General features: G+C 42.5%; 1 protein-coding gene across 18 annotated transcripts in view; it reads left to right on the plus strand.

Annotated features, from left to right (window-relative positions):
- Positions 1-27,185, plus strand: part of FBRSL1 (fibrosin like 1) — a 617,089-nt gene that overhangs the window by 461,677 nt on the left and 128,227 nt on the right. For all 18 annotated transcript variants that reach the window (XM_040416276.1, XM_040416282.1, XM_040416281.1 and 15 more), the window contains one exon: positions 11,587-11,616. In XM_040416276.1, coding sequence (XP_040272210.1) covers positions 11,587-11,616 — 30 coding nt within the window. The remainder of the gene's footprint in view (positions 1-11,586; positions 11,617-27,185) is intronic.

Here is a 27,185-nt window from a genome sequence, read left to right on the forward strand (position 1 = left end):
AAGGGGTTTTCCGAGACTATTTAACAGATGACCTATCCTTTGGATAGGTTATCAGTATCTGATTGGTGGGGGCCGACACCCAGGCCTTCTCGCAGCTCACCAAACACAGCACCGTACATTGTACAATGTCTGTGCTTGTCATCGCAGATCAGCCCCATTCATTTGAGGAAGAGCTGCGCCAAGACCACATGACAGATGAACGTGACATCACTAGCTTAGGGAAAGCAGCGAGAAGACTGCGGTGCTCATAGGAGCGCCACGGCCTTCTGAAACAGCAGATCTGTGAGGGTGCTGTGTATGGGCCCCCGACTGATCAGAGGTCTTGGAAGACCTCGTTAATACCGCTACTTAACCAACAATATGATTTGCACTTGCTCCCCTTTCATTTACATTTAAGGCTACTTTCACACTAGCGTTCGGAGCGGATCCGTCTGATGTTTCATCAGACGGATCCGCTCCTATAATGCAGACGTTTGCATCCGTTCAGAACGGATCCGTCTGCATTAAAACTTAGAAAATTTTCTAAGTGTGAAAGTAGCCTGAGCGGATCCGTTCAGACTTTACATTGAAAGTCAATGGGGAACGGATCCGCTTGAAGATTGAGCCACATTGTGTCATCTTCAAGCGGATCCGTCCCCATTGACTTACATTGTAAGTGTGGACGGATCCGCTCGCCTCCGCACGGCCAGGCGGACACCCGAACGCTGCAAGCAGCGTTCAGCTGTCCGCCTGGCCGTGCGGAGGCGAGCGGAGCGGAGCGGAGGCTGAACGCCGCCAGACTGATGCAGTCTGAGCGGATCCGCATCCATTCAGACTGCATCAGGGCTGGACGGAAGCGTTCTGCTCCGCTCGTGAGCCCCTTCAAACGGAGCTCACGAGCGGACAGCAGAACGCTAGTGTGAAAGTAGCCTAAACTGTACAATGGTGGAGTTTTGCATGAAGGGTTGCACAGAAATAAGGAGATTGTTTTCAAAGATCTTGACCTATATGTTGTCATAATTTTTTGGGGCAGCATGTGCCTACTTGGTGCTGCTTTTTCACTTGTGAAGTTAGCTTTGTAGCTAGGGGTATGCTCAGTAACGAGGCAACCTCACCAATCAATGCACTGTGTTTTATATTACTTATTACTAAATTGAAAAGGGTGTTTTACTACTTCAATAAAGAGCTGATACGGCACGAGGTACGTTTTTTATACAACTCTATGAACTTTGTCATTGAAAACATTATAGCCTTGAATGTGAGAGCACAGAGGAAAGCAATATAATTTGATTACCTATATTAATCAAGTAGAGTACAACATATAAAACCAGTAATGCGAATGTCTGACTGGAGCCAGATAACCGTCTTGTGCATCTTAGGAAGATTTATTTTCAGTAATAGAATTCATTTGACATGAACGGATCATCATAATTGCTGTTGCCATGCATTTTTTTTTGTCTTTTAAAGGAACTGTCTGTTGGTTCTAAAGCGTTACTGACTTGAAATTAAAACAAAGATTTGTGCAGAGTAATTGTTTTGGGTTTTCATTAAATTTCTAAGCTGGCATGGTAATTGTGTCTTAAATGCTGTGTAGATGGAGAAAAGCATTCTGGCGCATACTTAAAGAACTGAACATACATGAGGAATTTACAAAAATGCTTTATTCATTGCAGGCACAAAACATCAGACATCTTACAGTACATGACAACCTACAACCAGCCCTGTACCTCACATGGATCCAGATATCTCCCCATTCATTGTTCTTCCAGATTTATTTCTAGCTGGCAGCCCAGGGGGCATGTCCTTTCTGCTGTTAATCTTTCCTGCTGCCACAGAAGATATGGCTGTTGGCAGTTGAAGATTTAAACCGAGCGCAATCGACCAACTCAATGGCCTTTACTCTGCAGATTTTCACCCCATAGATCTGGGCTGTATGCGCTTGTAATGTAGTGCAGATTTTATGCCCCCAAATCCTGTTGAAAAATCTGTAGCATTTCCTCTACAGTATTTCTGCTATGCGTGGACATTCTGTCCAGATTTCTAGCGGCTTTTTAACAAATCTCATACAATATCTTCATGTAAATTTACGCAAGGTGCATATTTTTTGTGTTGATTAAGCCTTTTTTATGCTGTAACACTTGAAATGTGCATTTTTGAAATGCTTATTGGAAAATGCCAAAATGAAGTGACTTACCTAGCACATAGTGGGGGAGATTTATAAACGGTGACTTTTTCTTGATCTTAAATTGGTTGTCTAAGAATGGGGTGGTTTTGTTTTGGCAAACAAAGGAACATCTGACAGAATAGTAAATGTCCCTGCTTCAAAACGAAAAGCGAAATGCTTCAAAACTTAATAATTCTTTAGCCGCTTGGCTGGTCCATGTGCCAGGTTGTGACTTTTTTTTTCACTAGAAAACTGGCATAGGGAGTCTCTCACTTTATCTATAGTGCATTTCATAAATGCCCATGTGAATGGGGGAAAAAAACATGTAAAACCACCATAATACTGTGGGGAAAAAGGTGTATGTATGTGCCAAAAGGTTTCAGAAAACGCACCTTTTGGTACATACTGACATTTACTTGAATTAAAGATGCATGATTTCTTAATTTTTCTTTTAACCTACAGAGAAGCTATGCGAAAATGAATCAAAAATTCAAGTGGTATCTTTGTTTTGGTCATGATGCTTTACTGATGTAAAGGGGATATATGTAGGCCTAGGTTTGTCCATATTTAGGACAGATTGGAAGACTTGTTGAGACTGCTATACCTTAGTGCTCTCTTCTGTATTCCCTGCTCATGGGCACTCCAAAAAATCCACTTCTTGATTGCTACTTCACAACAGGGGCTCCTGAGAGCTCACAGCAAACAGACCAGAAGATGGTTCATTGCCTCTCGAAATGAGCTCTGCCGCTCAGGGCCATCGGCAGCTGACAGAAGTAATACAGAGCATGCTTCTCTGTTGTTTTTCCTCCTAACTTGCTATCATACCTTCTTACTCCCCAAAAGCTGTTATGTTAAAACCCAAATGTGAGGCGTGTTACTGGAAAGCGCAAGTGGTAAGAAAAATCACTGTTGGTAACGTTGATGCGAAAGTATGTTGAAAAATAATAAATTCAGGTGTAAATCCTGTTCTTGGTAAAAGCATTGATAATTTTATCAGCTCCCAGTTTATACTGGAAATCTATCACTGCCGAGTTCTGTGAATACGTAGAAATGCAAGGCCTCGTGTCAAGTATGTTTGTGCAGATCACTGAAATGTACAAGATTGTAAGTAACTTGTCAAGTGTGCCGGCTGAACGGTATATGCATACATATTACTTGTTATTCACAGTGCAGTGGACAAAGGGTTTCCTGAAAAGCAAGTTGGAATTTTAATTCAGAGCTCATTATATAAAGCTACAAAGGCGTCACTTAGTGATTATCAGTATGAAAAACAAAGCAGATGTCAAGACAACTTGACAAAAATCGTTAAGAAAAAATCCTTTTGCTAGGTTTTGATACGTGACATTTACAATTCTGTCAGATGTTCCACATCAACAAACTACAAAATCACTTTCACTGAATGCGGACTCCACGGAAGTTTTCAGACTCTTAATACAGGGCATGTGACAGAATCTTAAAGGGGTCGGCCAGTTTATATTATTAGCTGGTAAAAGCGCATGCAAGCAGCTAGTAATAAGCATTATTAAACTATCAGCACTGATGTCCAATAGCTTAATATGAATAATTCATGTTTACGTGCAAGTTCCCTGACCTGTGTGCCAGCACTGTGCGGGGAACATGGCCGTTGTTGGAGAATTCCGTCCATCATCGCCTCCATTCACTTACACCGTGGACAGACTGCACTTGCGCTACTTTCCATATCAGTCCCCAGTGAATGGAGGCTGCTGATGAACGGAATCCTCCATCCGCGGCCATGTTCCCAGTGCAGGGCACCTGCCTGTAAGTAATGAGTAATTCATATCAAACTGCTCTACATCAGTGCTGAGTGTAATAATACTTAGTTATTACTAGCACTATAATCTGGCCAGCCCCTATATATCTCAGCAAGAGGAAAGTCTTTCCTTAAAATTCTCACAATTCAAATGCATGAGAAGTTGACACAACTGAATGTAAATGTATCTAATCTTCTTTCATCTCCCATGGAAATTAGGGTATGGCCTGATGGCATCAGGTCACATGCTGCCAAGCTTCACCTATCCGTGGCAGCCAATGACCATACGTTTTTTGCAGTAAAATTGTCACCAGTGGGTGTGGCTTAGCCCATGCCGCCAGCCACATCATCAGGCCTTAATGTTGCAAGATGTTCACTTACAGGAAATGTTTGGGTGGTCGAACATTTATTCCCAATCATTGCCACATGTAAAAATGTATGGTCTAATTGATTTACAGATAAGCAAATGCTCCTTTGCCTTTGATCACATCTGTCATGTAGACTTTAAAATCATTATTTGTCAGCCGCACGTCACTGATTTGCTGCTGACTGTAATGAAAATGTAAGTGAAAAAACAATTGCGTAAATCTTTGTCATATAAAGCTTTGTAGTAAAAGCATGGTGTTGGTTATTTTCTTGAGGATTTTTTCAAGGTGCCTATGCATGTAATGTTTTAGCGCCATTATCCTCATAAATAAAATTATCCAAGCTATAGCTTTTATGAATAAAACACGTATCCTTGCAAGACATGTCCTGTAGGATATCCTTGGGATAGGTCATCAATATCAGATTGGCAGGGGTCTGACTCCCGACACCCACGCAATCATCATTTGTTTTCGCAATCGGCACTGCAGTAACCAGGCATGGCCACTACACAGTGGAGAGAAATGTTTTTTGTTAGTTCCAGTGCCTGGTTCTCGTGATCACTGCGGGTGTCAGGAGTTGGACCCCTACCAGTTTAAACTGAAGAACTATCCTAGGTCTTCAATAAGTAAGTCATAGACTGCTCCTTTTAAGGTGACACAAAAATGTGACCACTTAGCCAATCACTGGCAGAGGTGAGTTGTCACTGGTCACGTGTTTCGTGTCGAGAGGGACCAGGAAATGGAGCAGCATGGGATCGGTAAGGTGAGTATGTTCCTTTTGAATATAAAATAGTTTTCACTTTTGCGTGGTCTTACATTATTACTTAGAACACTGAAGCATATGGATTATTTTACACTTTACCGCACTGTATGGGTGGTTATTTACGTCTGTTTTGATCTAGTCTCACAATATTATTTGCTATGTGTGAAGTGAAACCTCATAAATCTAGGTAATTAGGCTCTGCCTATGGAGACCTGTGTTCTAAATTTGTAGAAGTCCTTTTTTAATATGATCAATTAGGACATTTGTGTAACAGAAGTGAATGCAGCAGTGGGCAGAATTTGTGACTATTGTTCTAAGTTTTGTAACAGATCATCAGAGAAATGTCAGAAATGTAATGACAACTTTTCAAATATTTGATTGTATTGTCTAACCCATGACTTCAGACACAACAGTAAAATGACTATATAAATAAATAAAACAGCATAAGGGCTGCCTAAGGCTCAATCTGTTACTCATAGCTCCAGCCTTGCTCACTTCATCCTGTCTGCTGAAAGGCCACAGGGAGGCCCGGGCTCGTTTTATCAAACTGTCAAAGAGCCGCTAGAGCTAACAGAAGCCCTCTCATGCCTGGGGCGAGATCGAGACAGCATTCAATTTCCAGCCCCGTTTCATTTCCGTGTTGCTGCTGGGCAGCTTTGGATCTGAACTCAGTGGCTCTATGCCATCCAAAAATGGCTTGTGGGACCCTCCAAAGGATAGAGTGCTGAAATTGCTGCTATAAATCAGCATCCCCTCCTGACTTGGCAAGAGCTGGAAGTTCTGGCACCGTGGCTCTGCGGCTGCTTTGAGTCCCATTAGCAGGTTTTGCTGTCAGCTTGGCTCCGGATAAAACCCTCCTCTCCTATCATCGTCTAGTACCCCTGCAGACATGAAATCTGTGCCAGGCTGAACAAGTCTCTCCACCTTTCTGCAATCCCATGCCAAATTCAAAAGGAGTGCGATCCTGAAAGAGAGGAGGAGAATGTGGGGGAGGGCCTAGATTCAGAAAATATGTAACAAAGGCTGCTAATTACATTCTTTCTCTATCATTTAATGAACAAGAGCTTTGAAAAGTGCAGGGGAATCTGCAGAGCTGAAGAAAAAGCCCGTGGAGATGATGTATAGGCCTCACGCCGGACCCGTTCCCTGTAGAGAAACTTAAACATAGCATTGTTCTTAAGCTTCTGACACCGAGGTTTTGTTTACAGACACACAAGCGTGCTAATAAAATGTAAGATTATAGGTTTTGGCTTTCATATGTTTGAAATGACAGCGTTCTCAAGAATCTGTGACCTACCAACTGCGTTTTCTGTATGGAAAGGGCAGCTACCTAGCAACAGCTATTTGGCTTGGTTTCTAGCCTCCATTCTTGGTGCTGTGAATTAAGCACAGAGATTGAACACACACAGTACCACCTAGTGAGATACTTCTTTGGACTATCCACTCTGCATAGTAGATAAGGTGGCAGTGCAAGGTGGGAGCTGTTAGCTTTAGTTGTGTCCCTCAGCCAGACAGAATCATAATGCAACGGCTGCAAGATGGCCGTATAGGATGCAGACAGAACGTCAAAGGCTTATACAATTGTGTAAATATGTGTTAATGTTATCCCTGCTATGAGTTTTAGCTAATAGTTTAGGCCAGTGTTGGCTTCTGAATGTAATGGATTTCCAAAAGTCAGGTGTATGGGAGAAGTATTAGGGCTCATTCAGACAGCCATATCCGTTTTTGCGTTCCGCAAAAAAAAGGATATCGGCCGCGTGCATTCCACATTTTGTGGAACGGACCGGCCAGTCCTATGATAGGCTACTTTCACATCTGCGTTTTTAATTTAGGTTTTGAGATCCGACAGAGGAATTAAAAGGATCCGTTCCATTTAATACATCCTGATGGCTCAATTTCAGCCAGATCCGGTTATATTAAATCAGAACTGAACAAACCTGTTCAGCAAGGAAATCATTGTAAGTAAATGAGCGCCGGATCCATTTTTTCTGTAAGGACAAAAGTGAACAGTTTATTTCAGGTTTTGAGATCCTCTGCCTGATCTCAAAACCTGAATTAAAAACGCAGATGTGAAAGTAGTCATAGAAATGCTATCTCTTGTTTGCGTGGCCACGGAATGTAAGTACGGATAGCACACGGTGTGCTGTCCTCATCTTTTGCAGCCCCATTGAAATGAATGGGTCCGCATCCGTCCTGCAAAATTGTGGAATGGATCCGGACACCAATATATGGTTGTCTGAATGGACCCTTAGGGCTCGTTCACACGAACGTATTTTGCGTTCCGTATATGGGCCGTTTTCTGCATTCTGCATACGGTCCGTATACGGAACCATTCATTTCAATGGGTCTGCAAAAGATGCGGACAGCACTCTGTGTGCTGTCCGCATCCGTTGCTCTGTTCCGTGGCCCCGCAAAGATTATGAGTCCTGTCCTATTCTTGTCGGTTTTGCTGACAAGAATAGGCATTTCTATAATGGGCCTCCTGTTCCATTCCACAAATTGCAGAAGGCACATCGGCGGCATCCGTTTTTTTGCGGATCCGCAATATGCGGACAGCAAAAAAATGACACGATCGGGTGAATAAGCCCCGAGACTGATGCAAATAAGTGTCGATCAACGTTTTTGTTGGTGCTTGTCCAGCCTGAACATCGGGCAGTGTAATAGTAATATATAGATATGATTTTGTAACCAGGGGTGCACCTAGCCTTTCTGCTGCCTGAGGTGAAAACTGAAACGCCCCCACCCCCCAATGCCAATTTCTTAACCTAACCTCTTTGCCACAATGCAAGCGCTCATTGCCCATGGCCCTTCCGCTGCCCCCCTCTTGCCCCTACCTGGTGCTGCCTGAGGTGATTGCCTCACTTGGCCTCATTGGTGGTGCACCCCTGTTTGTAACCCTACTACATGAGTACAATATAATACAGTAAGTGCAGAACGTTTTCACTATCTCCGTGTATGAACCTGTGAGGTCTTGAGACAATGTGCTGCTGCTTTAAAATACTTGTCATCTACCTTACAAGACACCTTCATTTGTGTCTGTCAGGTTCCAAATATAAAGCGTCCCGACTTGAACCTGCGGAGGAAGGGCTTTTATTTACAAAATGAGGGGGGCAATTAGCGTGTGCCTTACAAACATTCTTGGTGGAATTAGAAGGCAATTGGCACAACTAAGCAAGTAATCCTTTTACAAGCCTTTCTGAAGGAGGCCCACTGGGCTGTTTACTGTTTAGTTTCTCCTCTGGGAGTGTTAACAGGGCCCTTTGGAAACTCCAGGTAATTGAGGCTCTTGTCTTTTGCTGAGAGCTCCCAGAGCTGTCATCACTTGCTATTCTGTACATTTCTTTACCTTGATATTTTGACAAGGGCTTTTGTCCTGATGACAACAGCTGCGTGGGAGGCAGAGCTGAAGGTCTTTTTTCATGTCCTTTGTGCAGGCCCTTTTCTCAATTGTTGACATTCCTCTGGGCAAAGCTTGTGTGCAAACTTGTTGTGTACCTTGTCTTGTGTTCTCAGACTTTTTTGGTCTTCTAATGAAGCACAAGAAACTTCCCTTATCTTCTTTATAATGCAGCTTCCAAAATAAATCCATGGATTCTCCTTCAGGTCAGCTAGAATTGGGATCTACTTTGAAGACAACCTGTCACCTCTACTGACATGTCTTTTTTCAGTAACTACTTGCGTTCCACATGTAGTAAAAAATTTGGAGCATCTTTTCTTATAACTGTATGTTGCACTCCTCTATTATTCCTGCTAGAAGTTTAAAAATAAATGTACAGCTCATTGACAAAAACAGGAACTCCCCAAAAAGAAGCAGTTGGAATTGAATGAAACTTTGTGTGAATATATTAATGATCTATATAAGTGACTACGATATTATAGCTATTGAAAGGAGGCTCTAGTACCCTGTAGTATTCAAGCTACATAAAACTGTCGCTATGATTCTGTAGAAGGTAGGTCAAGCAGAGGCACACAGCATTATAAATCATGATAATGCTGTGCGCTCCTGCAAGTGCAGAATGTAGGATCATGCTCAAACACTGATTCCCTCAATGGACTCGCTTGTGTGTAAAAGCCCTAAGGCTGGTCCCTATAAATGTTCACTTGACGATAAATCTGGCAATCGGACAAGCCAAAGAAGTGTTGCAATTCTGGATGAGGCGTTCCTGTTGTTTGTGGTCAAGCATTATCCTTCCGAAAAATGCCATTTGGAAGCCCTGCCCTAAAAGGCAACAAATGTGGCCGCAGGATATCCTGCACATATCACTCAGCTGTTAGTGTCCCTCATATCACGACCGACAGTCTTCTGCATTGGTTCCCAAGAACATCACACCAGCAGTTGGACCTCCATACCTAATTGTCATTGGATCCCAAACAGAACCTGGATTCATCACTATGGATGATGCGGTTCCAGTTCACAGCAGGCTGTCTGTCTGTGGCAGGATAAGTAACAGGCTCTGTGACCGTGACAACAGATTGCCTTCTGGTAAGCACCTAGAAATGGTCCTGCCAGGGACATGTGTGTAACGAAGAGGCCACCTGTGTCTGGATGGTGGACCATGAAACTGTGGGAACTGCTCATGCTTGTCAGTGGATCAAATGATTCTCCCTACTGGTGGTCTGTCTGGGCCACCCTGAGACTGTTCACCATGTGTGCATGCCCTCACGTAACTGCTGTTCCTAACAGCTAGGTCATAACAGCCTATGGGAAATTAATCAAAACCACCATCCTATTTTTCTCAGTCCGGTGATGCTCCCCTCTAAAAGTCTGTCAACCACGCAAAATGTCTTTGAGTGCGTCATAGAGGCATGTCTAGCAGTTAACGATCTCTCACCAAGAGGTACACTACCCAAAGATAGCCTCTGAGATCCTATTTATAGGGCAGCAGAGATGTTGGGAGCACTTTTATACTGTCTTGTGACAAGATGCAGTGTCTACAATGGAACTCTAAAGTGGCGGATGTTGAAGACACCCATTTAACGTATTAGTTTCTTGTATACGTAAAAACGTAAGAGAAAAACGTTATGTGAACCCAGCTTGAAGTAGGAAAAATTTGAAAATACCACCTGTGATAAAAATTGTGACTTTAGTATGGCAGAATACTGGACTAATGGCATTCATAAATTGCCCCAGTAATGAAATGTGATTTATCCGCACGTAAATTTTTGCTTGTTTGTCAAATTAGGGAGTTGTGAGCAATTTTGTGTCCCCCTTCCTTTGTATGAAGTGGCCTTTCTCCCTGTCTGTCAACAGCATTGAAATACGAAGTGGGAAAGAGTATTGTCACAGCTGTGAGTATGGCAGTGGAGTAGAGCCATTGATTCCAATGTAGTGGTAGTTAATGCACTGTATGCTCACCACTATTGTCTATTATGTCTTTTGACTGAAATTGCATGTCTATAAAAGTGTTTTTACAATGCTTTAATTCACTACTAAATAAGTGTCTAGTTCATAATGTAAACAAAAAATACTATTGTTTAAATTTAAGAAATGTATTTTTTAGAATGGAAAAAAATGTTATAGTGTAAAAATAAGCGTGAAAAGAAATTTCAGTATTCTGCAGTGAAGTTATTGTGCTTCAGTTCCATATATGAATTGAGATTAAATTGTGGGATTTTCCAGTTTAGATAATGTATTCTCATATAACCTATTAGGGAATTTTGAGCCAATAGTGTTGGGGGGGGGGGGGGGTTCCTGTTCAGGATCTGCATCCATTGGCCAGAGTAGATAAAGGTTAGTCTACTTTCACACAGTCCACTGGCGTTTTGGCTTTCCGTTTGTGAGATCCGTTCAGGGCTCTCACAAGCGCTCAGAATGCATCAGTTTACCTCCGTTTCGTCTCCATTCCGCTTTGGAGGCCGACACCAAAACGCCGATTGATGAGGATGGTGAAACTGAGCCAAACGGATCCGTCCTGGCACACAATGTAAGTCAATGGGGACTGATCCGTTTTCTTTGGCACAATAGAAAACTGATCCGTCCTCTATTGACTTTCAATGGTGTTCAAGACGGCTCAGTCTTGGCTATGTTAAAGATAATACAAACAGATCCGTTCTGAACGGATGCAGACGGTTGTATTATCTAAACTGATCCGTCCATGACGGATCCGCACAAAACACGAGTGTGAAAGTAGCCTTAGAAAGAGTGGCGCCTGATGTGGAGGACCTGTCCTGTCCTGCATTACACAGACAGTTCATTGATTTAAATGTTAACTATATAATGCTTCCGTATTTTCAGCATATTTTTTATTTTTTTTTAAACAAGAATGCTAAATATCCAGTGTTTGTTCTTTACTAAATTGGGAAAGGGATCCAACATACAGTAGGCTACTTCAATAGGACTGGTTGGTATCTCAGGGAATGCCCTCGTCATATGTAGTGGAATTTGTGATGCTTTGGTATCCAATGCACATTGATAGTTATTGAAAATCATACCTATTTCTAGCTAATTAGGAAATGATATGAATACACTTGTGTGAATTAAATAAATGACTTCTTGAAGTAGTATCCGTCTTGTAATTGATGTCTTTGCTTCTTTTTGTTACAGTGTGATAGTGAAAGCGATATCGACGATAAGGTAAGACTAAAATGTACTCTGCATCTCTACTAAAAACCTGGAAACTCAGCCAATATTTTTTATTCTAAAATAGTTTTTTGGTATGGTTATATAGTGAAGGATCTGTACATGTCACATTTGAGTCTTGTATTTATTATATGTTGGGAATATTTCTCAACATGTACCTGTGACGAAAGGTTTCAGTAGGCCCATTGGCGATTGAAACATACATCTTTGAGATGAATAGGGCCTATACTTTTGCCAAACAAGGACTGCAAATGCTTAAAGGGCTTGTCTGAGATAAATAAAAACTGGGGCAGCAGCAATATATTTGATAACCTTTAACCACCTCAGCTCCCCTAGCTTAAACACCCTTAATGACCAGACCACTTTTTACAATTCTGCACTACACTATTTTCACGGTTTATTGCTCTGTCATGCAACTTACCACCCAAATGAATTTTACCTCCTTTTCTTCTCACTAATAGAGCTTTCATTTGGTGGTATTTCATTGCTGCTGACATTTTAACTTTTTTTGTTATTAATCGAAATTTACAGAAATTTTTGCAAAAAAATTAAATTTTTCACTTTCAGTTGTAAAATTTTTCAAAAAAAACTACATTTCTATATAAATGTTTCTCCAAATTTATTGTTCTACATGTCTTTGATAAAAAAAAAAATGTTTGGGTAAAAAAAAAAATGGTTTGGGTAAAAGTTATAGCGTTTACAAACTATGGTACAAAAATGTGAATTTCCGCTTTTTGAAGCAGCTCTGACTTTCTGAGCACCTGTCATGTTTCCTGAGGTTCTACAATGCCCAGACAGTAAAAACACCCCACAAATGACCCCATTTCGGAAATTAGACACCCTAACATATTCGCTGATGGGCATAGTGAGTTCATAGAACTTTTTTATTTTTTTGTCACAAGTTAGCGGAAAATTATGATTTTTTTTAATTTAATTTTTCCTTACAAAGTCTCATATTCCACTAACTTGTGATAAAAAATTCTAGGAACTAGCCATGCCCCTCACGGAATACCTTGGGGTGTCTTCTTTCCAAAATGGGGTCACTTGTGGGGTATTTATACTGCCCTGGCATTTTAGGGGCCCTAAAGCGTGAGAAGAAGTCTGGAATATAAATGTCTAAAAAATTTTACGCATTTGTATTCCGTCAGGGGTATGGTGAATTCATGTGAGATTAAATTTTTTTGTCACAAGTTAGTGAAATATGAGACTTTGTAAGAAAAAACAAAAAAAAATAAAAAATCTATTTCCACTAACTTGTGCCAAAAAAATGTCTGAATAGAGCTTTACAGGGGGGTGATCAATGACAGGGGGGTGATCAGGGAGTCTATATGGGGTGACCCCCCTGTCATTGATCACTCCCCTGTAAGGCTCCATTCAGACGTCCGTAGGTGTTTTGCGGATCCGATCCGTGGATCCATAAAACACATACGGACGTCTGAATGGAGCCCTACAGGGGGGTGATCAATGACGGGGGGGGTGATCATGGAGTCTATATGTGGTGATCACCCCCCTGTGATTGATCACCCCCCCTGTAAGGCCCTATTCAGACGTCCGTATGTGTTTTACGGATCCGATCCGTGGATCCGTAAAACACATACGGACGTCTGAATGGAGCCTTACAGGGGGGTGATCAATGACAGGGGGGTGATCAGGGAGTCTATATGGGGTTATCACCCCCCTGTCATTGATCACCCCCCTGTAAGGCTCCATTCAGACGTTCGTATGTGTTTTGCGGATCCGATCCGTGGATCCGTAAAACACATGCGGACGTCTGAATGGAGCCTTACAGGGGGGTGATCAGGGAGTCTATATGGGGTGATCAGGGGTTAATAAGGGGTTAATAAGTGACAAAGGGGGGGTGTAGTGTAGTGTGGTGTTTGGTGCTACTTATTACAGAGCTGCCTGTGTCCTCTGGTGGTCGATCCAAGCAAAAGGGACCACCAGAGGACCAGGTAGCAGGTATATTAGACGCTGTTATCAAAACAACGTCTAATATACGTTAGGAGTTAAAAAAAAATCGCATTTACAGCCTGCCAGCGAACGATCGCCGCTGGCAGGCTGTAGATCCACTCGCTTACCTGCAGTTCCTGTGAACGCGCGCGCCTGTGTGCGCGCGTTTACAGGAAATCTGCGTGACTCTGCCTGAGTGAGCCGCCTCCGGAACTCGATCCTGCGTTAGGGTTCCGGAGGCGGTTATAAAAAAATCATACTCCTGTCACATCACTCCTACAACTTCCAGTATTGTACTCCATGTCTCTCCACCAGTGTTTGTTTTCCAGGCTGCAGAAGTGACATCCCTATACAACATGTCACCGCTGCAGTCAATCACTGGCTTCAGCATTAATGTCACATATAAGCCAGTGATTGGCTGTACAGTAACCTGTGTGCATGTGATGTCACAGCTACAGCCAGGCAGGTGACACGAATGCCGTAGGACCGAAGTGGTACACTGACAGCCGCAGGCAAGATAAGTGTGATGCTTTATTATGATTTTATATTTACTGCTGCCTCAGATTTTGTTTGTCTTGGACAACCCTTTTAAGGCTTTAAGATCAAGAAACCATTCGGGACACTTTGAAAAAGTCTGTTTAAAACCTATAGGACTGAAAGTGATCCACATATACTCTCCTGCTATTATATGGACAAAAACTGCACATCTCCCATGTAAGTGTTCCCCATATCTCATTACAACGAAACTTAAAGGGGTTGTCTTACTTCAGCAAATGGCATTTATCATGTAGAGAAAGTTAATACAAGACGCTTTCTAATGTATTGTGATTGTCCATATTGCCTCCTTTGCTGGCCATAATCCCTGCATATGAGCAGTGTATAATGTAATGGAAAAATGAATCCATCCAGCAAAGGAGGCACTATGGACAATCACAATACATTAGTAAGTGCCTTGTATTAACTTCATCTAAATGATAAATGCCATTTGCTGAAGTGAGATAACCTCATTTAAAACTCATTGCAGCCCGATGAATCTACCTATGTTAATAATAATAATATTTATATAGTGCCACCGTATTCCGCAGCACTTTACAAATTCATAGGGTTCATGTACAAAACAAAAGGAAAAGTAATTGGCTAATATACAACTTAAACACTAGGAGACAGGGCCCTGCTCACATGAGCTTTCAATCTATGAAGAATTGGGGGTGACACATAAGATAGTTGATTGTGATAAGTAAGATTGAAGCCATCATTGAACCGAAAGGACTGTTAGTTACAAATTATCATTATCAGAACTTAGGATAGTTCTAGGGCTGAAAGGATTACTCGATTTAATCGATTAACTCAACACCAAAAAATACTCAAATCGATGATTCGTTTGCTCCATGTGACCACAGAGTGTGAGTGAAGAGCTCGCTATTTCTCGTGCTCCCTGGTCACCCGCCTTCTCGCACAATGCTGCTTTAGATCTTGACGTACACACATCGTCAGGACATTTTAGTTCACTGGCGCTGTGCCTGGGCACTGATGGGTAGGAGGGGGAGTGTGAGAACTGATGGCAGTGGGGGGAGCTGGTGGCATTGGGGGAGGAGCTGATGGGAGGGGGAGCAACTGATGACATGGGGGAGCTGGTGGCATTGGAGGGGGAGCTGATGGCACTGGGTGGGGGAGAGCTGAAGGCACTGGGGGTGGAGTTAATGGGACTGGGGTGGGGGAGAGCTGATGGCACTGGGGGAATGGAGCTGAAGGCACTGGGGTGGGGGAGAGCTTAAGGCACTGGGGGAACAGAGCTGATGGCACTGGGGGGGAACTGATGCACTTGGGCTGATCGCACAGAGGGGAATGAAGGGTGTTGGGGACTGATGGCAGGGGGTCTGATGAGTTTTTATAAAGAAAAACAGTCTATTAATTCATTTTTTCTTATTAGATTACTCGATTAATCGTACCAATAATCGGTAGAATACTAGATTACTAAAATAATCGTTTACTGCAGCCCTAGATTGTTCTTACTGCAAAAACTGTAATGTTAAGTGCTGATGCTTTCCAAAATGTCACACAATGTAATTTGTCAATATTTTAACACGTGGTGAACAATTGTAAAGGGATTCTCCTTTTTCTTTTTTTTTTCTTTTTTAACTCCCCACCCCAATGGTATCTGTGAAGAGATTTATTCTTACCTGCTCTGGTCCTGTTCCGTGGCTCCTGGATTTTCTTCCCTGGACTTCTTGTTCCCACCTATCAACTTATGTATAGACATGGTCATGTGTACTGCTGCATCCAGTGACAGGCCTCAGCGTGCCACTTGGGGACATGTCACAGATAAGGCCACGGATTGGCAGCAGTGGTGCATGTACCCTAGCCATATGGAAATGGACAGGCGGAGACCTAGGAAGTCCATGGAAGACAGTCTGTGAGGAGAGATGAGCTAAATCAGCTATCCATTTTGATCTGGGTCCAAATAACTTTGATCAACAGTGCTCTAGTGGCCTGGAAAAATATCTCTCTCTACTCTCTCCCTCACCAGTTAGGTTTGGTTCACTTCTGGAGCATAGGCTCGGACAGGAGCCTCCATGTGTCACGGTCATATTGGTATTTGACCGTGACGCGGTTTCCATGCAGACTGGTTGCCGGTGGCTACGTGTTATTGGCAGTTTGCATGTGCACTTCCCCTTTAAGGTTTGCCTCCCTGCTGTTTGGTGAGCAAGGGGTTAATCTTCTTGCTAGTGGGGATTATGGTGTTTCCTGGGTGTGGCCGCGGGCTTGATATATATCTGTGGCTTGCTGTAGTTGTACTACAACCTTGCTTGGTGTTGGAGCTTTGCTCCTTGCCTGGGTGTTTCTGCCCAGTCCTTGAGGGCCACCTTATGGAACATAAATTGTCTTTCCTTATGTTTGCTCCTGGTTCCCTACCTCACTTGTTATTTGTTAGGTGTGGGTTTATGTTCAGGGTGTGTCTTCATGGTTGTTACATGTCTGGGCTGTTGTTGGTGTTTGTCCCTACATGTATGTTTGACGTTTGCCCTGTATGTTGAAGCCTGTTTGCAGTGCTGCTTGGGGCTGCCATGCACTGTGTGAGCATGGGGGGCTCTGGCAGAGTTGGTATGCTGGATTCCTGTGTGGTTGTTTGTACTGTGACCTGCTGTGCGTTCAGGCTCCTGTACTGATGCAGTTGTGGAGGCTTTGGCAGGTAAGTGAGTTGTCTTGTTGTTCTTACCTGCCGATCCTCAAGCTGTGTATGGGCTTCCCTTTTCCCTGCTTCTAGGCCTTTAGGCCCCTTTCACACGGGCGAGTATTCCGCGCAGATGCGATGCGTGAGTTGAACGCATTGCACCCGCACTGAATCATGACCCATTCATTTCTATGGGGCTGTGGACACGAGCAGTGATTTTCACGCATCACTTGTGCGTTGCATGAAAATCGCAGCATGCTCCTCTTTGTGCGTTTTCACGTAACGCAGGCCCCATAGAAATGAATGGGGTTGCGTGAAAATCACAAGCATCCGCAAGCAAGTGCGGATGCGGTGCGATTTTCACGCACGGTTGCTAGGAGACGATCGGGATGGAGACCCGATCATTATTATTTTCCCTTATAACATGGTTATAAGGGAAAATAATAGCATTCTGAATACAGAATGCATAGTAAAATAGCACTGGAGGGGTTAAAAAAATAAAAAAAATTATTAAACTCACCTTAGTCCACTTGATCGCGCAGCCGGCATCTCTTCTGTCTCCTTCTTTGCTGATTGCAGGAAAAGGACCTGTGGTGACGTCACTCTTGTCATCACGTGGTCCATCACATGATCCATCACCATGGTAAAAGATCATGTGATGACCGGAGTGACGTCACCACAGGTCCTTTTCCTGCAATCAGCAAAGAAGAAGACAGAAGAGATTCCGGCTGCGCGATCAAGTGGACTAAGGTGAGTTTAATTATTATTTTTTTAACCCCTCCAGCGCTATTTTACTATGCATTCTGTATTCAGAATGCTATTATTTTCCCTTATAACCATGTTATAAGGGAAAATAATACAATCTACAGAACACTGATCCCAAGCCCAAACTTCTGTGAAGAAGTTCGGGTTTGGGTACCAAACATGCGCGATTTTTCTCACGCGAGAGCAAAACGCATTACAATGTTTTTCACTTGCGCGGAAAAATCGTGCATGTTCCCGCAACGCACCCGCACATTTTCCCGCAACGCCCGTGTATCTCATTCATTGGTATACATATGTCAGTTTGATATTCTTGTTACTAATACTAAATGTACACATTATGTCCATACACTGGCCATAGTTACAACATCTCCCTCCTTACAGCTGATTTTTCCTAATCTCTTGATTTAGGAACCATAGAAATGATAAAGGTCTAATAACTTGTCATATTCATTATTTAAATGCTGAGATTCCCTTCAATTTGGATATTCACTATTCTCCTAGATGTAATGACATGTCCATGTATCTATTAAGACATTCAGATGCATGAGGGGCATTATTACATGCAAACAGAACAGAACCCAGTTGCTAATAATGACTGGCCGCTATAGGGCGACGTAATGCAGACTGGCAATCATTCTTTCTATTTATCCTTGTAGACATGCACAACATTTTCACTAACATTCTGTAACTTAGGCCTCATGCACACGACCGTAGTTATGGTCCACATCCGAGCCGCAGTTTTTGCGGCTCGAATGGGGCCGCAAAAGATGCGGACAGCACTCCATGTGCTGTCCGCACGCGTTGCTCTGTTCCGAGGCCCCGCAAAAAAAGAAAATATAGCATGTCCTATTCTTGTCCGTTTTGCGGACAAGAATAGGCATGTCTACAATGGGCCGCCCGTTCTGTTCCGCAAATTGCGGAAGACACACGGGCGGCTTCCGTTTTTTGCGGATCCGCAGTTTGCGGACCGCAAAAACGGCACAGTCGTGTGCATGAGGCCTTAATGTGTAAACTAATCCTCTGATTGCTGTATTACACCTGCAGATGAGCATTACGATTGCAAGTAAGCGTTCCTTTCTGGCTGCTCATCAGCGGAGGACACCTCTGCTGTTACATACAGCGATCTCCTCCACCGTACGAGGAGGAGCAGTCGTTAATGCCATCGCTCGTCCCCATGCTGAATCCTTGTTTGCCGTCAAACGATTCTTAGCCTGCACTTTTACACAGAGAGATCATGACTAACGAGCGTCTGCAGGTCTAATACAGCCCTGACAGAAGGGGCATTGATTTTACCTTTAGCTATCGCTCTATCTCTGTATCTACCTTCTAATTTTCTTTCCATTAGGCCTCATACAAGTGGCAGAGCCATATATCTGGAACCTGGCAATTTCAGAGGCCATAGGCTCCTTAGGATGGAGATGTACAGTCGTGGCCAAAAGTTTTGAGAATGACAAAAATATTCGTTTTCACAAAGTTTGTTGCTAAACTGCTTTTAGATCTTTATTTCAGTTGTTTCTGTGATGTAGTGAAATATAATTACACGCACGTCATTCGTTTCAAAGGCTTTTATCGACAATTACTTGACATTTATGCAAAGAGTCAGTATTTGCAGTGTTGGCCCTTCTTTTTCAGGACCTCTGCAATTCGACTGGGCATGCTCTGTCAACTTCTTGGCCAATTCCTGACTGATAGCAACCCATTCTTTCATAATCACTTCTAGGAGTTTGTCAGAATTAGTGGGTTTTTGTTTGTCCACTCGCCTCTTGAGGGTTGACCACAAGTTCTCAATGGGATTAAGATCTGGGGAGTTTCCAGGCGATGGACCCAAAATGTCAACGTTTTGGTCCCCGAGCCACTTAGTTATCACTTTTGCCTTATGGCACGGTGCTCCATCTTGCTGGAAAATGCATTGTTCTTCACCAAACTGTTGTTGGATTGTTGGAAGAAGTTGCTGTTGGAGGGTGTTTTGGTACCATTCTTTATTCATGGCTGTGTTTTGGGGCAAAATTGTGAGTGAGCCCACTCCCTTGGATGAGAAGCAACCCCACACATGAATGGTCTCAGGATGCTTTACTGTTGGCATGACACAGGACTGATGGTAGCGCTCACCTTTTCTTCTCCAGACAAGCCCTTTTCCAGATGCCCCAAACAATCGGAAAGAGGCTTCATCGGAGAATATGACTTTGCCCCAGTCCTCAGCAGTCCATTCACCATACTTTCTGCAGAAGATCAATCTGTCCCTGATGTTATTTTTGGAGAGAAGTGGCTTCTTTGCTGCCCTTCTTGACACCAGGCCATCTTCCACCTGCCTGCTGCCATTCCTGAGCAAGCTCTGCACTGGTGGCACTCCAAACCCGCAGCCGAATCCTCTTTAGGAGACGATCCTGGCGCTTGCTGGACTTTCTTGGACGCCCTGAAGCCTTCTTAACAAGAATTGAACCTCTTTCCTTGAAGTTCTTGATGATCCTATAAATTGTTGATTGAGGTGCAATCTTAGTAGCGCGTTCAAACGCGCTGTAAAACGCTCAAGTGAGAACCAGGGCCATAGGGAAGCATTGGTTTTCATGTGTTGAGCGTTTTACAGCGCGTTTGAACGCGCTGTAAAACGCTCAGGTCTGAACCCAGCCTAATATCCATGGAAGGAAAGAGCTCCAGGCAGCATACTGCTTTTCAGAACGTCCTACTTAAGGTACTTTCACACTAGCGTTATTCTTTTCCAGCATTGAGTTCCGTCCTAGGGGCTCAATACTGGAAAAGAACTGATCAGTTTTATCCTAATGCATTCTGAATGGAGAGTAACCCATTCAGGATGTCTTCAGTTCAGTCTTTTTGACTTTTCAGGACAGAAATAATTCTGCAGCATGCTGCGGTTTTATCTCCGTCCAAAATTCCGGAACACTTGCAGCATTTTTTCCCATTGAAATGCATTAATGCCGGATCCGGTCCTGAGTCTTCCGGCAAAACGTATCAGGCATTGCGGTCTGCGCATGCTCATACAGCAAAAAAAAAATTAGAAATAATTGCTGGATCCGTTTTTCCAGATGACACCGGAGAAACGGATCCGGCATTTTAATGCATTTGTAATAGGGATCAGGATCCTGATCCGTCTGACAAATGCCATCAGTTTTGCATACGTTTTGACGGATCCGGCAGGCAGTTTCGGCGACGAAACTGCCTGCCGGAATCCTCTGCCGCAAGTGTGAAAGTACCCTTATCTGGTTGGTGCGTCTTGGACCATATCTAAGTGGTTGGGGAAGTAAGGTGTGGAGACACTAGAGACATTCCTACACTCCTCCTGACTTTGTCCTGGGTGGAATCACTTGTCAGCACTGAGGCATCTGGCGCCCTTGAGCTACTTTGAGTTTGCTGTTGACATACAGTACTTTTTACATGTATTATTCAGTCAACAGTGGTATTTATTCACATATTGTATGAGCTTGATTCCCCTTTATGGGCACTGCTCGTTTCTCCGGAGCATGCGGTATTATCCTGATTTATAATGCTATGTGTATCTGCATGAACTTACTTCTACAGAAATCTACTGACAGCAATATGTAAGTATAATTCATAAGATACAGGTCATGGAGAGACACACAGCATTATAAATCAGTATAATACCATGTGCTCCTGAGAGAAAGGGGAATCGCACACGCACACAGAGTGTGATTTCTGCATCGGCATGCTTGTCTGAAACTTAGACTGTCTGTCCTTGTCTGTCTGTCCTATTCTAATTTTACAACACCTTTTAGTTGTCTTACTTTACACCAGAATAGTTTGCCAAAAGTTTGGCCAATAAGCCGTGCCTGTTCACAACAGACCATGCCACTTTCTCACTGAGCTACACTCTCTAGTCAGAAGAAGAAGGCTTTTGGGGGACAATTGCTGCTTACAAACAGCAACCAGTGTATCATTCCACAATATCTTTTCTGTCAGATTATGTAGAATTTGACAGAAACAAATCCTATATGCCTGCATATGAAATCTGAGACATAAGAGGGGTGAGGCAGTGTTATCACAGAGGCCTTGTGAACTAGAATGGCAATGCTGCTGTGGCTCCATATAAAACAGAGCCTTTGTCTTGTTATGAGCCTTCAGTCAGTTCTACAGCAGTTCAAGAGTAATAAGTACACACATGGACAAACTTGTTGGTACCCTTCCGTTAAAGAAATTAAAACCCACAATAATAAATAATTATTTTTTTACAGAAATTCAACTTATGAAAATAAGACATTTGCTTTTGAATTGTGGTTCAACATAATTTATAAAACAAACTAATGAAACTGGCCTGGACAGAAATTATGATATCCTTAATATGCTTTTGCACAACCTTTAGAGGCAATCACTGCAATCTGTAACTCTCAATGAGACTTCTGCACCTCTCCACAGGTATTTTGGCCCACCCCTCATGAGCAGACTGTTCCAGCTGTCTCAAGTTTGAAGGGTGCCTTCTCTAGACTGCATATTTCAGCTTCAGGTTATTTCAGGTTACCATTCGTATTATCCGTCTCTTCAATTTGTCATCAGTTTTCCTCTTGCGGCCATGTCCAGGGAGGTTGGCTACAGTCTGATAGACCTTTAACTTCTGAATAATAAGTGTAATTGTAGTAAGAGGAACATTAAGCTGTTTGGAGATGGTCTTATAGCCTTTACCTTTATAATGTTTTCTAATCTCCTGAGACAACTCTTTCCTTAGCTTTCTTTGGTCCATGTTTAGTGGTACACACCATGATACCAAACAGCACTGTGACTACTTTTCATCCTTTAAATAGGCAGACTGATTATAGGTTTGAAAACACCTGTGATGCCAATTACAGGAGACACCTTAGTTTAACATGTCCCTATGGTCAAATTATTTTCAATCTTTTCTAGGTGTACCATTTTTATCCAGGCCAGTTTCATTAGTTAGTTTTTCTAACTTATTCTTTTGAACCACAATTCAAAAAGCAATGTCCGATTTTGAGTAAATTAATATTTATTACTTTGGTCAGTTTCGAGTTATTTCAGTGACCAATGTGGGGTTTCTTTGTTTAATGGAAGGTACCAACAATTTTGTCCACGTGTGAAAATGGACCAGTGTTATAATAGTGGATGCATGAACATTCTGTCTCTACCAATCAGCTGCTAGTATAATATAATGATGTGCATATGTATTTGGATATGTAAATTCCCAAATTTATCAACAGGAGACACTTTTCTTTACAAGCATTGTCATCTGCACTGTAATTACTTTTAAACTAGTGCAGCTGAAACCCTTGAGATTTTTTTTCCCACTTCCTTTTTATGCTTCTGAGGTTAAAACCTTTTTATTTTATTTATTTATATATTTTATACAATCCATTGGACTAAAAGCAATTGCTCAGAAGGCTGTTTAAAAGATCTGCCTGTCAGAGTTGAGATGAAGTTGTAAGTGGCATGTAGTTTTATAATACAGCTCTGCTATTAATGATTGTCTAAATTACAGCGGCAGGCCCAGCCAGCTGCATTACATTGGAGACTGACGTCCGCTAGATTAGGTTTGACTTCACCTTGTAGTGGAGAAATTGAAATCTGAACAACATTGATTAGCTTTCAGAATGCGAGATCGGAGGTTACCTTCAGGGGAGGCTGCATTGTGTGACTGGTAAGTTAGTGTCACAAGTAGAGCACACGGTAATAGAATTCCGTATTGTGATTACTCTATTTCCTTGCCTTTCTGCTCTACATTCTCTCTTTAGTTGTGTGTATTAGTTGCGTCCCAATGTTGGGTTTATAGAAATGCAGCTTTTTGTTGTATGTAACAAAAGTCAACAGCTTGACGATCCTCATAATCTGAAACGCTTCTATTGATTCTGCTGGTAAATAGAATGTGAATGAAATATTGAGAATAGTCCCAGGGAGCGCTGCCCTCGAGGTTTCTATGAAGTCACGTTTACTGTTGACCTTCATATATGCCATGGGTTCAGAGAGACTAAGTATTGAAAAAATAAGGCGACAGTCACACGTCTGTCATACAACTTTAAGAACAATGATGGTGAATAACGGCCATCAAAATATAGGACATGTCCTATTATGACCATTTTCACTGACCAAGAGCCTCCATAAAATTGAAGAGGACTGTTAGTGACCCCTTAGTGACCAGCCTTTTCTCATTGTTGCCTTCCAAGAGCTATAACTTTTTTATTTTTCTGTCTATGTAGCTGTACTAGAGCTTGTTTTTTGTGGGACAAGTTTCAGTTTTTAATAGTGCCATTTTGGGGTACATATAACTTTCTTATTTAACTTTTATGGGTGCCCCCCCCCCCCCCCCCCATGTATTTTTAAATTGGTATGTTTGGATTGTGCGTGCTTCTCTAATTTTGATATAAGTTGCATTTCAGGTGGGTCTGACATATTCAGTGATGTGCCAACATTTGAACATACCACAATTGTTTTTATATGCAGAATCCATGAGAAAAAAAACTGTTTGTAAAATAGGAGGCGCATAAAAAACTACATTTTTGGCTTCTAGCTGTCTATAGGTTTCTTATTATTGATACATACCATATAGATTCAAAATACAGTTGTGTGAAAGGTCCATAAAGCCTTGTTTAGACCTTTTGAAGTTGAACAACTACAGAGAAGACCACTAGGAGTGTACAAAGTGTCATACATCTGCATACTGCTAAAGTGTGAAAATACTGCAATATAATGAGAAGGTTTGAGAACGTGTCTTACCAGGATGCATTGCGATTCTTCTGCCATTTTGGCTTCTTGCATTCTAAACATCACCACAGAAAATATACACTTCCTCTAATAGCAACAACAGCATTAACAGACAGCAATTACCCTTCATTTTCTGGAACGATAAAGTCTCCATTAATTCAAGATTTATGTAGTTATAGCATTTAGCTCAGAAATAACACCACAGAGAATTGGGTTATACACATGTAATGAGAGAGCTTATGGCATACTTTAGTGAACATTAACATAATTGAGTAATATAAACCATCAACACTTCCAATTATTGTCTCTTACCTGCTTCCGGATGTCAGAGGAGGGCAGCCCGGAAATATATTCTATTTATTGGCTTCTTATAGTGAAAAGGTGTTATGCTTGGCAGTGTCTATAGGTATTTAGTTACCCTTTTAAATAAGCGATAACTCATACAAAAGTATCCTGAAAATTGTCCCTTAAAGGGGATCTATCCTCAAAATAGGTCATCAATATCCGGTCGGCGAGGGTCCGACTCCTGTAACCCCCACCGATCAGCTGTCTGAAGAGAATACAGTGCTTGTGTGAACGCTGCCTTCTCCTCACTGTTTACCTGCTCAACGTCGACATCACAGCTACTTGTCCAATTCACTTTAATGGGAAGGAGCAGTACCACTCCATCTGCTTTTTCTTCAAACAGCTGATCAGCGTGGTGTCGGACCCCAGCCAATCTGATATTGATTACCTATCCTGAAGGTAGGGCATCAATATAGGAAACTGGACATTCCCTTTAAAGGGGTATTTTAATGTTTCTGGCCTATTCTCAGCTGTTTCAGAGTATTTGATGTTGGAACTACACAGCTCTATCTATTGTACATTGGATGGAGCTGGTGACCACAGCACTGCTCCTATTGAAGTGAATGGGGTAGCAATGCTGTTACATGGTCTGTCCACTGCACAATAGACTGTGTAGTTCCGATGCTGGAGCTATATATATATATATATATATATATATATATTGTACAAATCTTTTTTCACATCCTTTCCAAACAGAATGGTATTATCCAGTTATCACTCTTGGTGTTTATTGGTCATTAGGATTACACAACCCTTTATCATATCTTAATATTAAAACACTAATCTGAAATACCGGAGAATTGTGCATTCTACTAAGAACTTACAGCCGAGTACTCCCCTTAAAGGGAACCTTTCACAGTTAATGCTGACCAGTCTACTGGCAGCATGTTATAGAACAGGAGAAGCTGAGCAGATTGATATATAGTTTTGAGAAAAAGATTAACTAGTAACTTATTGATTGAATTCCCTATTGTTGTTATGCTCCAGTTGATGTTCTATTCAGTGGTTGACAGGCATCCCTGTATGAGCGTGAGGACCGCCCACTGTACTCCTAAGCTCAGGAAGAGTGGGGATTTATTTAAATTATGTTCCTGATAATTGTCCTGTGTAAAAGGTGCCAGTGATCAACCAATGAATGAGAAATTCTTGTTTATCGGGTTATTTTGTTGTTCTGCCAAAAATCAAAGTTTCTGTGCAGCAGATTGGCCTGTGTAAACAGTGATATGCTGCCCAGGAAGGAACAATGTTTTTTTATGGGGACAAGCGATCATTGTATAAATCGCTTGTTACCATGCTGCAGAGATGATTGCTGCATGTAAATCGTTCCTTGTAAGGGTACGACCATACTATGTGGTCGTGTCAGTGACGCAGCATCGACTTATGGGCAGAAGCTGCAATCTGTCTTCCCCTATGCATCTCTGCAAATGGATTTTTACCAAGGTACTGAATAAGTGATCAGTACAGGAGGTAAAGTGGGAGGAAGCTGGTAAGTGGAAAAAGCTTTTTTCTGTAAGGAGATATATTGCAATATTTTTTATCTTTGATTATATTATTTATTTATGGAATAAAAACTGAAATGACTATTTCTCTTAAAGCTGACCATAGACACCAAATATTTTCCACAGATCTTTCACCGCTACTCAGAAACATATCCATTAAACAGACCTAATGACTTCAATATACTGGCTATCTCAAGGAAAACAATCTAACTGGATTTGTTTAAATCCAACCTGTCCGTTCCCTGTTTCCCATACGGCAGTCATTGGGGATCAGTCAGGCTATTGTAACAGCGGCTGTTGTACGCCGCTGTTCCCCTGCTTACTGCTGCGGTCCCGGGCACCATGTTCAGTGGTGATCTGCTCCCGGTGTTTCCTTTTAGCCCTGGCCATAGCACGCTTGCTTCCTGCAGCATTTCCTTAAGGGCCGGCTCACGTCACTTCCTGTGGTTTATGGGTTGGATCATGTGACCTCGCCAACCAATCCTAGCCCTCCTGCACATATACAAGTGTCTCAGCCCCCTTCCCAGATGCCTCAGCGTCATGGTCCTTGTGTACTGCTAAGGTTCCTGATACCTGCTTGTGTTCCTGACTCGTACTTGTGTTCCTGACTCTGCTACCGGTTTGATCCCTGCCTGCTTGCCTTGACTTTCCTGTTGCCAACTCGGATTGCCTGACCTGTACCTATGCCGCCTGCCCTGACCTTTTGCCTGTCTGACTTTGCCTCGGCCTCATCCTTCGGTCTTGCACTGTTGCTCCTGGTAACGACTCAGCCTGCTGACAATGCCTGTACCTCTGGTACCTTTCTCAGTTACCTCCAGGTCCGCCTGGACCAGCTACCTCGTGTGCCTATCCTCCTCAAGAGGTAGCAACCTGGTGTTCCCCTCGGAAAAGTCTATCCCCACCATCAGGGGTACTGTGAAGATAGAGGGGTTCACTTAGACAACATACTTAAAGGAGGTAGGACACGTGGCGCAGTGGGTTCACACGCTATCCTTTTAGATATGAGTTTATCTGCAGAATCTGTCCTCAAAGACCTATGGCCATCTTTATTTCTCATTATCTTCTAGCCAATGGATTTGACATTAAATGAGGCAGTCAGACCCTGGCTCCACTACCTGTTACTGTTTGGTGCCAAATGTCAAAATTTTTTG

The sequence above is a fragment of the Bufo bufo genome, chromosome 2 (assembly GCF_905171765.1).
Source record: "Bufo bufo chromosome 2, aBufBuf1.1, whole genome shotgun sequence".
In the NCBI taxonomy this organism is placed as follows: domain Eukaryota; kingdom Metazoa; phylum Chordata; class Amphibia; order Anura; family Bufonidae; genus Bufo; species Bufo bufo.